Source organism: Eschrichtius robustus, chromosome 19 (assembly GCF_028021215.1).
Source record: "Eschrichtius robustus isolate mEscRob2 chromosome 19, mEscRob2.pri, whole genome shotgun sequence".
Classification (NCBI taxonomy): domain Eukaryota; kingdom Metazoa; phylum Chordata; class Mammalia; order Artiodactyla; family Eschrichtiidae; genus Eschrichtius; species Eschrichtius robustus.
In genome coordinates this window covers 11164485-11178197 of record NC_090842.1, presented here as the reverse complement: position 1 = coordinate 11178197, position 13713 = coordinate 11164485, and the positions used below count along the sequence as shown (strand labels likewise).

Below are 13713 nucleotides of genomic sequence, written 5' to 3'. Positions count from 1 at the left end.
TATTCAACATTTTTCCTCAGAATTAATATCACTTAGCGAAGCAAGTGAGAACACATAAGAATAGGCTATTAATTAATAAATTAATTTTCCATAAAATAATAAAATGATAATTATATAAAGAAACAACTTGCAGTTTTTCAGAGGGCAAGGGGGTGGTGATGTGGCACTATATATATATTTTTTAATGATAAAATGGCCATTATTCTCGGCCAAGCCAAGGAGATTCAGAGAATATTCTAATCATTATTTCTCTGAGATCTGAGAATGCATGATTCTAATTAGAACGGAACAAAGGATGCTCTCAATTTAACGAACCACTGTCTAGTTGGTTGTGCTGAGCTGGCAAATCCCTGTTTGAATTGAGACTTTTTAAAGCAGTAAAATTGGGTTACATTCATCAAAGACATTGAGGAATAGAGTAGAATTATATAAATATGCCCTTAATAACCACATCTCAAAAAATTACAGAAGGACACAGTCTTGTAAGTTACTTTGGTTTTGGCAAAATAGTGTGGTATTTTTCCAGTTGAGCACAATTTTAAGCTCATTAGTGCCTACCAACAGCTGGCCTCTGCACACTGAAAATATGATCTGAAAGATTATAAAACACTCTTATTCGTTGAAGGGTCTTGGCATATTATGATTTATTAATATTCACATAGCAAGAAGACAGATGGATTTTTCTATTGCTACTGTGACTTTTTTCTTGTTAACTAAATCCTAGGGCAAATTTAAACGTGTCAGTTGGTAGGAAAAAAACCACAAGCGGCCTTTAATTTTCCAAGCATCTCTGATAATATGTAGGGAGCATTATAAATGATGTTTTCCTCTCCTTCAAAACAGGGCTGTTTTGCTCTTTAGCTCCTCTTAGATTTTTACCAGAAATGAACATCTCACCAATTGTGATTCCCAAAGAGCAGACTTGAGGCTCCTGAGTACTTGTTCGACTAGCACCAAAAATTATGAGGTTGATAGAGTGTGTAGGGCAACAGTGTTTTGTGTGTTGTTTTTTTTTTCCTTTTTTTCAGAGTGTGAATTTCAGTGAAGTGGCGATCTTAACTATAGTTCATGTTGCCCTGTTTTCAGAATATTCCTTTTCAAGTTGTGAATTTTAGTCTTGGAGACTCTCTATAAGCAGAATATACTTTAAACAAAATAATAAAAAACAACACACACACACACACACACACACACACACACACCCCCCAAATAAACAGGACATGAAGCTTGCCAGTCCAGCAGCAAGCACAATCACGAGCACCATTTGGCGTTTGTATAACTTCTGGTTTGGGGTGTCCACAGTTCGGTCAAACTGTGAGCTCCAAGGAAGTTAGGCAGCGTGTTCCGTCCACGTTTGATTGCTCCAAGTCTTAGTCTTTGACTTGAAGTCTTAAAGGGGCTTTTCAAAACTGACGTCTCGGTCATGGAACCCTCTGAGGTTCACAGGGGGGGTCTGTCCCAAAGTTAACAAGAGTCTCACTTTGTCAAAATTTGCCCTATCTCACTGTAAGTCATCACTTCTTGCGTGTAACAGTGCAAATCAAAGCTGTTCTGTCTTTGTTTTAGGTTTTTGTAAATCAGATTTGTCATCGCTTCCCATGTTCAAGTGCTTCTGAGTACCATGTGCGTTGGGGAACTGAAAAAGGAGCCTGTCTGTACTTGAGAGCGGGCCCCTCCAACACTGCGGTCAGCTCACACGTGGTCTGCAGTGTTCAGCTTTCGATGGAAATGTGGCTGGTCTCTCCGGAGGTTGGGAGGTAAGACCCTGGCCCTTCCGGGCTGGAAGGGTGTCAAGATCAGCTCTTCCTTGTGCATGACTTGCAGCATTGTTTGCCGTAAAATTTGTGGTTGCAGACACCATGCTGAGGAACAAGATGACACCAGCCAAAGAAATCTACACAGGATGGATCCTCTAAGGTGAGAGAACACATTCAGCACGTTAGGATAGGTTCTTAGCCTTTTTCTTAAGGTCAGGGCCTAGAGAACAAAGACTTGGGGTCGACTTGCCTTGTGCCCCTGAGTGGTTCTTACATTATACATTAGGACTTTGGTGGGAGGGTGGGGAAAGCAGGATTAAGACACCTAAAGGGACCATAGCCATTAACAAAATGTAAACAGGTGGGGGCAAAGTGGGTGTTTAAAAAAAGTCATATCCAGCCTGAGATTAATGTCAGATCCTCCCAAATAACCCGGGGACTACCATTTTGCCTCCAAGGGACGTACCCTAGAACAGCGCATTAGGGATACCCTGAGGATGTTGTTAAACCACTAGTTCTGCTTCAGAAGGTCTGGGGTGAAGACTGAGATTTTTTATTTCTAACAAGCACCCCAGGGTTGCTGCTGCTAATCCAGGCGTGTTACTTTGGGGAGCAATGAACCTAATATATTGGGAGTCAGGAAACCTGGATTTAAGGCCCAGCTGCGACATTCTGTGTAGGTTTAAATAAAATCTCGTGGCCAATTTGCAAATAAGTGAATTTAAGTCAGCATCAATCTTTTCAAACTTCTTTAGTTCTTTAAGAGAACAGACGTGATTATCTATTGGAAGCAGAACAGTGGGCATCAAAGGGTTTTACCCAAAAGGGCCTCAGGAGATACAGAAAGCACATGAAGTTGTATGTAAATTTTTCTTTATATAAACATAAATGCATGTTTTAGGAGTTAGGGTTCAGTCATTCTACTGGATTCTCAAGGATTTTTGACTTCAGAAATATTTAGGGTCTACCCTATACTCTCATTCATAGCTGGAATTTTTTTCTCTATGAAAGCCTTAAGTCACCCTCAACTCACCCAAAACCACCCTCTGCCCACAGGCACCCAATCATGTCCCTTCCGAATTCATCCTTCAGTGGCTCCCGTGTGCCTTTAGACATGGCATGAAAGGTTGCCGCTCTTCTGTGTTTCCTGCTGCTCCCAATATTTATCCTGTCTTCCTGCGATTCAGAACTGCCTACAGTTCCTTCTTCCCTTCCTTAAGACTTGGTTCCTCTGCCTAAAACTCCCTTTTACACACACACTTCACCCCTGTCTCATAGTAGCTCCAGTGATCCTTTTAAAACAGAAATCCATTCATGTCATGTCTCTGCCCCTAACTCTGCCACTGGATCCCATCCACCCAGAGCGAAAGGTACGGTCCTTACAATGACAGACGAGGCCCTAGGATCTGGTTCCCCTAAGACACCTGAGACACTTCCCCTTCATTTCCCTTAAGTCTTTGCTCAGAGGTCACCGATCAGTAAGGCCTTCTCTGACCACCCTATAAAAATAGCAAGCCCCTTGGCCTCCCAGGAAGGACTCCCTATTCCCTCCCTTGCTTTATTTTTCTACACTGGATTTACTGGCATTTATCATATTATGTTTACTAACTATCTGGGTCCTCTCTAGAGTGCAAGAACCTTGAGCAGAGATTTTATCTACTTTTTTTCACTTTGTTCCCAACATCTAGTGTCTTCTGAGTAGCTACTCAAAAAATATTTGTTGAAAAAATAAATTCCCTGTACCTCTCATGGCTGAAACAACCCATTGAAACCATACTAAGTGTCAACTTGGGTGTAAGGATGAAATGGAGTTGTTATTTTCTTTCCAATAAGTCCTGGATATATTTTGGAGGTAGAGTCTAAAGGATTTACTGAAAGGTTGGTAAAGAGTATGAGAGAAAAAGAAGAATCAAGAATGACTCTAGGATTTTGACCTGAGCATCTAGAAGAATGGGATCATGTTTACTGAAATGGGGACCTCTACAGGGGTGGAGGTAGGGCACCAGGAGACTGGTTTAGGATGTATTGTTAGAGATATAAGCTAGGCATGAGATGAAGACTTTGCCTATGTGTCTATTTATACATCTTCAAGTTCAATTATTTTTTAATATATACTTGTACAGTGTCTTATACCCCATTAGCATGTACCCTAATCAATCAGAATGTGCATCTGGATCGGTTTCTATTTAGATGGTAGAGATTATCTTCTTGATGCAGTGGAAATACTGGAGGATAAAAACAGACCGCTAAAAGCGTGGTCCTAACTGCACTGTTTATTATCGCTTACCCCTCTCGAGATAAGAATGGAATTTTGACAGGTATCTGCAGCTTGTGCTATAAGCTAAACGTAAGTCCCGAAGCAGACGTGAGGGTCCTCACTATGCTATCAGTCAGCATAAGTGCTGTGTTGGGTTATAGTTATCATGATCATTACTAGTAGCTTGTTATTCGAGCTTCTATTATGAGTCAGGTATTTTATTTACACTATTAAGGACGACCCTAGAGTGAGCTTCACATCTTACATGCAAACAACTGACAAATATTTTTGGCTTCATCTTCAAAATACACCCAGCATCCAGCCACTCCCACTCCTGCGACTGCCCCAGTGGAAACTCGTCCCTTCGCTGGACTGTTGGAGCTGCCTTCTGCAAAGAGCAGACAAGCCCTCGTTCTGTTCTCGGTCCCCTGCCCTCTTCTCGGTATAAGTGCCAGTGATCCTCCAAGTCAGATCCTCCTGCACCTCTGCTCTAAGTTCTCTGTTGCCTTCCGTCTAACTCAGAGTTTTATCTGAGGTCCTTATAATAACTTACAAGGCCTCCAGGAACACTTTTAGCTCATGGCTTAACCCCCCTCTTCACTGTATTCATCCTACTCCAGGTGTCTTGCTGTCCTGCCTTGATCAGATTTACATATTCCTGCCTCAGGGCCTTTGCATTTGCTGTTCCCTCTGCCAGGAACACTCTCCTTCTAGATGCATACATAGCTCACCTTCCTTTAGGTCATCTTTAGGTCTCTGTTTAAATATCGCATCATCAAAATTGAAACCTCTTCCCTGTGTCACCACGGGAATGCTTACTGCCCACTCACAGTTCCTGAAAACTCAGGGCCGAAAATACACTCAAATCACTTCCCCCAGTGCGCATCCAGCCAGCAACATAAGAAGGAAGACTTCTGGGCAGTAGTGTGTGCATGCCACCCTCCCTACCTTGGGGGATGGGAATGGGAGAACTGAGAGGAAATCTCCAACTTAGTAAGACTATAGCCCACGTTTTTGGCCAGGAAGAAACACCTGGGCTTGTGTCCTTCATATTTACCTTCTCATTTTACTCCTCTTTCTAAAAGGAGACCTGACTCAGTCAAGAGGCATGGAGAGAAGTCCCTCTTCTAGGAAGCCTTTTCCCACATCCTCCCTTTTCACTTTGCACCATCCCTGCAAACCAGCTAGAGCTCACCGCCGTCACAACGCTACGGATGTTCCACCTGTTTTATTTGCTGTGGTGTCTTTCTCCTCTTTTGAGACACTGAGCTCCCTGTGGCTTAAGAACAAGACCCTGCCATGTTCTTTTATCCCTAGAAGAGTGCTAAAGGTAAAACAATAGTACTTAACACACAGTCTTTTATTTATACACTCCTGCATTTGTTCATTTAACACATGTTGAGCACCTACTGTGTGCCATGTGTGGTGATGGGTGCACAAAATAATAAACATCAGTAGCCTTCCCACCACCTTGCCCCTAGCATGCCTCTTGACTCTCCCCACCTCACAGCCCTGCCTAGGAAAGACGTACTCTTGAGTATTTTCAGGATTGGCCATTGGCCTTTCTTGAAAGTACTGAGGGGGCATGCCCTTTATTTGTGGCCTTCCAGACTGAGTCTCTGTATGTGTGGCTTTGTCTGTGGCCAACTGACTAAAGGGTGAAAGTGAAAAATCACCGATGGTGAGGAAAGGAGTCGTCAGTCTGGGAGTATATGACCACTTGCTTCTTCCCCTATAAGCTTTCTGCTGAGAAAGGCTGCAGGTTTGTAGAATTCTGGCACTGCCTTAGAGGTGATCTGGCTCTGAACAAGTGCTATATTATTGGTTTTCTTATCTTGTGCAAACCTCGGATAAGAAAGGAGAAAGAGCAGAGGAGAGAAAATTGACGCCTGGAGCTAAGGCTATAAGAAGGAGATAAACAACAACATCAACTTAGAGACGGGAAGTGGTCTGGACAGTGAAGAGGAAGTGAGTAACAGGCCTGACCCTGATTCACCACAAATTGGAAAACCTGGGGTAAGAGACTGGACAGTTTTCAAAACGCTGTGATTGGATAAAGAGAAAACTCAGCAGGTACACGATGGAAAATGATTCTTGGGCACAAGGAAATCTGATTAGGCTGAAGAAATATTTCCTGGTGTTTGTCAGGTTACTTTAAAATAAGATGAACTAGTGAAGAACAATATGGTTCACTCAGACAAGTGAATTTCCCATGTTTCCATCAGCCCTCACTGTACTTCATTTGACCTAACTTGAACGAAAAAAAACCATTCAAGGTGTAGTGCTAGGATAATGCATATTCACTGCAATTGCAATTTAGCTGTCGCCTCAATTAAAATGTAAGCTCCTAGAGGGCAATTCTTGTTCACTCTTGCATTCCTGTGGATCAGTATAATCTCTGGCATATGGTGGTTACTTTGTTCAACTTTTTTTTTCTTTCTTTTTTTAAAGGTAATTTTTATTTGATATTGGAGTATAGTTGATTTACTATGTTGTTAGTTTCAGGGGTAGAGCAAAGTGATTCAGATATACATATATCCATGCTTTTTCAGATTCTTTTCCCATATAGAATATTACAGAATATTGAGTAGAGGTCCCTGTGCTATACAGTAGGTCCTTATTGGTTATCTATTTTACATATAGTAGTGTGTATGTGTTAATCCCAAACTCCTAATTTATCCCTCCCTCCCCATGCTTCCCCTTTGGTAACCATAAGTTTGTTTTCGAAGTCTGTGAGACTGTTTCTGTTTTGTAAATAAGTTCATTTGTATCATTTTTTTTTTTTTTTAGATGCCACATATAAGTGATATCGTATGATACTTCTCTTTCTCTGTCTGACTTACTTTACTTATTATGATGAGCTCCAGGTCCATCCAGGTTGCTGCAAATGGCATTATTTCATTCTTTTTTATGGCTCTGGCATGTGGTGGTTACTTTTTTCAATTTAAATTTAGTTTAAGAAAAGGGCCTTGCAACATTACCATTTTGTCCTTTCAAAGTAAAAATTAATGGCTAAAAAAGCCATTAATTGTAGAATTAAATGTTCCTTGCATACCCATGCAAACAAGATCATTTTGAGCAGGAACTTTCCTGGATTTGTGCCTTGTACACCTCTCAGGAGTGCTCTTCACATAGACTTTGATGTGAATGGCACCCCCTAGAGTTGTGCAGTGCATAAGCCGCGCAATCAAATAGGGTAGGGTTTTGAAAAATATTCCAAAGAGCGGTAAAACTGACTGGCACGTGGGGGTCCTTTACCTCTCTTCTCAGGAGCTGGACAAAAGTTTGTATTACAGGCTCGTAGCACTGGAGGTTTCTGCCGGAGCAGACAACTGGAGGAAGGCCGGCCCTGCTGAACACAGTGGACTGATCGGGTCTGGACCCCTCCTCCACAGGTCACCGTGCACTGCAGAAAAGGGAAAAGAGGAAGGAGTCAGGAACAATCGGGATGGTGTCCTGTCTGATGTCAGTGACATCAAATAAAAGGAATCCCCATGCTTCATGACATTGCCAAGACGCCTGTCCATAAAATGGGGATTGTCCAGAGCCAGGCACAATGTGCTCGTGGCCCACTGAGGCTCTTCTAACACGTGGGAGCCATGTGATCTGATTAGAAGGCTCTTAAGCAAATGCTATCTATCTCCCCCAAGAGTGTGTGTCTCCTAGTTAAGTGACTCATAAAGAAGAGAGCTTCCATAAATACAGAAGCTGCTGTAAGAATGCAGAAACAAATAGAGACACATCTAGGCAATTCATCACAGTGTTTAAAGAATTCCAGGCAATCTCTGCAGATACGATAGTGGAGGGGATAGTTCAAAACTTGGACAGCAAAAGAAATAACTCTCCGAGACAGCTTTGGAATCATGCCCTCTGTGCCCAGCCGAATTCTGAGTTAGCATGGTGGATATGGTGCTTCCTAGAAGTCAATTATTTCACTGTCCAACTAAAGTTAAAAAAAAAAAAAAAAAAAAAAAAGACTAATAAGGACTGTCAAGTTATTTTTTTCCAGGCACACATATAAAGATATTTGTGCCTGGAAAACAAGAAAATATTATCAGGGAAAAAGATAGCCCTTTAAATAGATTTTTATATGTATTTTGCTTTTAAAAAATTCACTACATTATCCGTATTATTTTTCTTATTTTATTGTGGACATGTGAGGACTTCATCTCGGACAAGCATCACTATATGGATTGGCATATGAGAGGAAAAAATATGTTGAGGTAAAAAGAGTATGAGTTTTGGAATTAGCCCCAAATTCAAATATAGCTGTATTATCATTATCAAATCATTTAAACCAGAAGTTGGCAAACTTTTTTTGTAAAGAGCAAAATAGTAAATATTTTTATTTGATTTACAATATTATATTAGTCTCAGGTGTACAACAGAGTGATGCAAAATTTTTATAGATTATATTCCGTTTATAGTTATTATAAAATATTGGTTATATCCCCTGTGCTGTAAACTATGTCATTGTACCTTATTTATTATATATACAGTAGTTTGTACCTTTTCATGCCCCTCCCACTCCGTTACTGGTTTGTTCTCTCTCTATTTTTTACATTCCACATATAAGTGATAACAAACAGTATTTGTCCTTCTCTATCTGACTTCCTTCACTAAGCATAATACCTTCCTGGTCCATTGATGTTGCTGCAAATGGCATTATTTCCTTCTTTTTTATGGCTGAGTAGTAGTCCATTGTATACATGTACCACATCTTCTTTATCCACTCATCTGTTGATAGGTACTTAGTTTGCTTTCATATCTTGGTTATTGTAAATAATGCTGTTATGAAAATTAGGGTGCATGTATCTTTTTGAATTAGTGTTTTCATTTTCTTCGGTTACATACCCAGGAGTTGAACTGCTGGGTCATATGGTCGTTCTATTTTTAGTGTTTTGAGGAATGTCCGTACTGTTTTCCACAGTGTCTGTACCAATTTACATTCCCACCAACAGTGTATAGGGGTTCACTTTTCTCCACATCCTTGCCAAGATTTGTTGTGTTCTTTTTGATGATAGCCATACTAAGAGGTGTGAGGTAACATCTCACTGTGGTTTTTTTTTTTTTTAAATAAATTTATTTATTTTTGGCTGCGTTGGGTCTTCGTTGCTGTGCGTGGGCGGGCTTTCTCTAGTTGCGGGGCAAGCGGGGGCTACTCTTCAGTGTGGGCTTCTCATCACAGTGGCTTCTCATGTTGTGGAACACGGGCTCTAGGCACGCGGGCTCAGTAGTTGTGGCGCGCGGGCTCTAGAGCGCAGGCTCAGTAGTTGTGGTGCATGGGCTTAGTTGCTCTGCGGCATGTGGGGTCTGCCCAGACCAGGGCTTGAACCCATGTCCCCTGCATTGGCAGGCAGATCCTTAACCACTGTGCCACCAGGGAAGCCCCTCACTGTGGTTTTGATTTGCATTTCTCTGACGATCAGTGATGTTGAGCATCTTTTCATGTACTCTTTGGCCATCTGCATGTCCTCTTTGGAAAAATGTTTATTCAGTTCTTCTGCCCATTTTTGATTGGGTTGTTTTGGTTTTTGATATTGATTTGTATGAGTTGTCTATATGTTTTGGATATTATCGCCTTATTAGTCACATCATTTGCAAATATTTCCTCCCAGTCAGTAGGTTGTCATTTCATTTTGTTTATGGTTTCCTTTTATGTGAAAAGTTTTTAAGTTTAATTAGATCCTACGTGTTTATTTTTGCTTTAGTTTCCTTTGCCTGAGGAGGCAGATCCAAAAAAACATTGCTACAATTTATGTAAAAGAATGTTCTGCCTATGTTTTCTTCTAGGAGTTTTATGGTTTCTGGTCTTACATTTAGGTCTTTAATCCATTTTGAGTTTATTTTTGTATATGGTATGAGAAAATGTACTAATTTCATTCTTTTACACGCAGTGGTACAGTTTTCCCAGTACCACTAATTGAAGAGACTATTTTCTCCACTGTATAGTCTTGCCTCCTTCATTGTAGATTAATTGACCTTAAGTGCATGGGTTTAATTCTGGGCTCTCTATTCAGTCCCATTAATCCATGTGTCTGTTTTTGTGCCAGTATCATACTGTTTAGATTAGCATAGTTTTTTAGTATAGTCTGAAGTCAGGGAGCATGATACCTCCAGTTCTGTTCTTCTTTCTCAAGATTGTTTTGGGTCTTTTGTGTTTCCAAACAAATCTTAAGATTATTTGTTCCAGTTCTGTGAAAAATGCTATTGGTATTTTGATAGGGATTGCACTGAATAGGTAGATTGCCTTGGGTAGTATGATCATTTTAACATATTAATTATATTAATTCTTCCAATCCACAAACACAGTATATCTTTCCATCTGTTTGTGACCTCTTCAATTTCTTTGATCAGTGTCTTATAGTTTTATGAGTACAGGTCTTTTACCTCCTTGGGTAGGTTTATTCCTAGGTATTTTATTCTTTTTGATATAATTGTAAATGGGATTGTTTAATTTCTCTGACGGGTTGTTATTAGTGTGTGGAAATATAACAGACTTCTGTACCTTAATTTTGTATCCTACAGCTTTACCAAATCCGTTGATGAGCTGCAGTAGTTTTTTGGTGGTGCAGCTTTAGGATTCTCTATATATAGTATCATGTCACCCACAAACAGTGACAGCTTTACTTCTTCTTTTCCAATTTGGATTCCTTTCATTGCCCTGCCTTGTGCAGCGGCTGCTGACCGCTGGTTGGTGAGGCTGTGTCACAAGGTGGCTGGCTGCAGAACCCTGGGGTTAGTGCTGGCTGGCTGGTGAGCAGGACCAGGGTCCAGGAGATCCCAGGGCTGACGCCCACCTACTGGTGCATTCAGCCAGGTCCTGGGGCTAGTGCCAGCCCAGTGGCAGGCAAAGTCAGGTCCTGGGGTCTGGCTGCAAAGTCCAGCAGTCGCAGAGGCTGTGTCTAAATATTGGTGGGTAAAGCCATTTGCTGACACAGCTGCTGTGGGTCTGGCATGTCTCACAGCTTGTGTTGGCCTACTGATGAGTTGGGCTGGATCCCAGGGCAGCCGGCAGCCAAGGTATCTCAGAGCTGGTGTTGGCCTGCTGGTGGGTGGGCTGGGTCCTGCCATGGCTGCCGTTGTCCTGAGGCTGCTGTCCACCCGCTGGTGGGTGAGGCTGGTTCTGAGGCTAGAGCAGGCTCACTGGTAGGCTGGACTTGGGCCCAGGGAGTCTTAAGGCAGCCTCTTTGCTGGTGGGTGGGGCAGGATCTGCACCCAGTTAAATTGCTTGGCCTGAGGCGTCCCAGTACTGGTGCCTTTAGGCTGGTAGGCAGGGCTGGATCCCTAGGTTAATCAGCTAGAGGGAGGTTACAAAATGGCGCTTGCCAGCACTAGTGTCCATGTGGTAGAATGAGCTCCCCAAATGCCTGATGCCAGTGTCTGTATCCAGGGTTTGTTCCAGTTGCTTCCTTCTTCTCCAGGAGACGCTCCAAGATCAGCAGGTAGGTCTGACCCAGGCTCCTTTCTAAGCATTGCTTATGCCCTAGGTCTCAGAGCACGTGAGATTCTGTGTGCACCCTTTAAGAGCGGTGTCTCTGTTTCCCACAGTGCTCCGGAACTCCTGAAAGTAGGCTCCACTGGCCTCCAAGGCCAAACGTTCTGAAGGCTCACCTTCCTGGTGCAGATCCCTCGCTCCCTGGGGACAAGCTCTGCAACTGTAACTATTCTCCCGTTTGTGAATCACCCACCTTGGGGTATACTGCGACTCTGCCTCTCCTACCCATCTCACTGTGGCTCCTTCTTTATATCTTTAGTTGTAGAAGATCTTTTCTGGTAGGTTCCGGTCTTTGTCGTCAATTGTCGTTCTCTAAATAGTTGTTATTTTGGTGTGCCCATGAGAGGGGGTGAACTCCTACTCTTTCATCTGGGGAACTCTCCTCTCACAGTAGTAAATATTTTAGGCTTTATGGGCCATACGATTTTTGTTGCAGTTACTCAACTCTGCCTTTGTAGCACTAAAGCAGCCATGAACAACACAAACAAACAAATGAACATGGCTGTGTGCTAATAAAAGTTTATTCAGGCAGCAGTTGGGGGAGATAATTTGCCCACTGGCAATTATTTGCTGGTCCCTGATCTAAATGATTTTACATGAATCAATTTCCAAATCTGTTAAAGGAGTAAAAATAATGATAAAAATTTTAAAAAGGAATTCATAGCAATAGGCATAGCACCTAGTATGAGCCTAGCCAATTAGAGACATGCAATCATGCTAATTTCCTGATCCTTCCTCCATGTTTTAGTTCCCAGAGCCTCCCAAACACATACCCAAACCTACCTGGCTCCTGTGTTGCATGATGAGGTGGGTAGCACCTCTCAAGCCAGTGGGGTCTCTGAAGAGCTACGTAACTCCCATTGGTTGTAACAACGCACGGACCAAAACACAGCTTTGGATTCCTGAGGGCATATTATGCTCTAAGACTTAGCATCACATACCAATCCTAGTCCAAAGCAATGTGTCTAAAGTTGCTTCCAAGTCTTTCGAGGCAAAGGGTGTCTCTGACATCTGAGTTTAAAAGCTGGGTGTCTTTGGCTGAATTGCCTAAGTCACTGAGCTGTACCTGCCTCAAAATAGGGACAAAAATACCCACTGATAAGACTGTTTCCAGGAGGAAGGGAGGGAATACAGGATGCGTGTACAGTCCGTAGCATAGAAAGGGCTTGACAAATGTTAGCTATTATATTATTCAGAAACATGACATAAAAACCAAATGAGTCAAGACTCTGAGCAGCATTTCTAAAATACAGAAGACTCTAGTGATGGTTTTAACATCACCAACAACTGTGAACATTAGCACTAAGTGACAGCCCTGGGACCAAGTACTTTATATTATTTACTCATTAAAAAACTAAAAGAAAAAACAAAAACCCCAGCTCTGCAAGATATTATCATCTCAATTTTCTAGATGTGAAAATGGAGGCTCACAGACGATGGAATCTGCCCAGGGCCGCACGGGCAGCACGGGCAGTGGAGCTGGCCAAGGCGCTCAGGTTGTTTGGACAGGTCTGTAACAGCAGCAGTTGTAAACTGCCTCCTGTTTTTTGAATCTCTCCTAAATGTAGACCCCCCCCTCAATCTGTGTGCGCTCACCTGTTGCCATGGCGATGAATACCACCCAGCTGCCATACTGTACACTGGACGGGCTGGACACGCCCCTCGGTTGCAGGTCTCTTCCAAGTCCAGGTTTGGTTTCTTAATATTGCGGCACCGTCGCTCAGGGAGGGTTATCAGCTTGCCCTGGAAGGCCTTCTCGCTGCATTTCATTTCCCTCTTCCTCACCCCCAAACCACAGCTAGCGGAACACTAGGGGGCCAAGAAAAGAGGCATCAGTGTGCAGGCTCCATCGTTAAGTCTGCTGAGCGGATGCGTTCTGACCTAAGGATGCACCATCCACGTGTAATCAGAGGGATGGGACTGCGGCAGGTCAGCCACACCACACCAGGATCCCGAAAGCACTGCACCCGGTCCCTCATGCTACAGAGGCCAGAGAATCGGAGTCCCTTTCCCAAGGTCACAGAATTCATCAGTACCATAAAACGAAATGAGGCCCTGCCCAGCAGGACCACGAGATGCCACATGGAGGGAGTGAGACCAAGTCCGAGAGAAAGACAAGATTGGCAGAGGATGTGATCAGGGTCTCTGTGTAGTGACTGGATGTCCAGGAATACCCGAGGCCTCTCTGCAGAGTCAGGGGG

General features: G+C 42.7%; 1 protein-coding gene and 1 long non-coding RNA gene across 2 annotated transcripts in view; one reads left to right on the top strand and one right to left on the bottom strand.

Moving 5' to 3' along the window:
• The window catches only part of LOC137752564 (uncharacterized), a 79277-nt gene extending 72916 nt beyond the window's left edge, over nt 1–6361 (top strand). Inside the window, exons 3-5 of the long non-coding RNA XR_011071197.1 lie at nt 1567–1757; nt 1855–1917; nt 5100–6361. This is a non-coding gene — a long non-coding RNA (uncharacterized lncRNA). The remainder of the gene's footprint in view (nt 1–1566; nt 1758–1854; nt 1918–5099) is intronic.
• The window catches only part of ADAMTS18 (ADAM metallopeptidase with thrombospondin type 1 motif 18), a 151326-nt gene continuing 139409 nt past the window's right edge, over nt 1797–13713 (bottom strand). Inside the window, exons 21-23 of the mRNA XM_068527246.1 lie at nt 13109–13321; nt 7273–7420; nt 1797–1912 (exon numbers count right to left, since the gene is read on the bottom strand). Of these exons, the coding sequence (XP_068383347.1) occupies nt 1797–1912; nt 7273–7420; nt 13109–13321 (477 nt within the window). The remainder of the gene's footprint in view (nt 1913–7272; nt 7421–13108; nt 13322–13713) is intronic.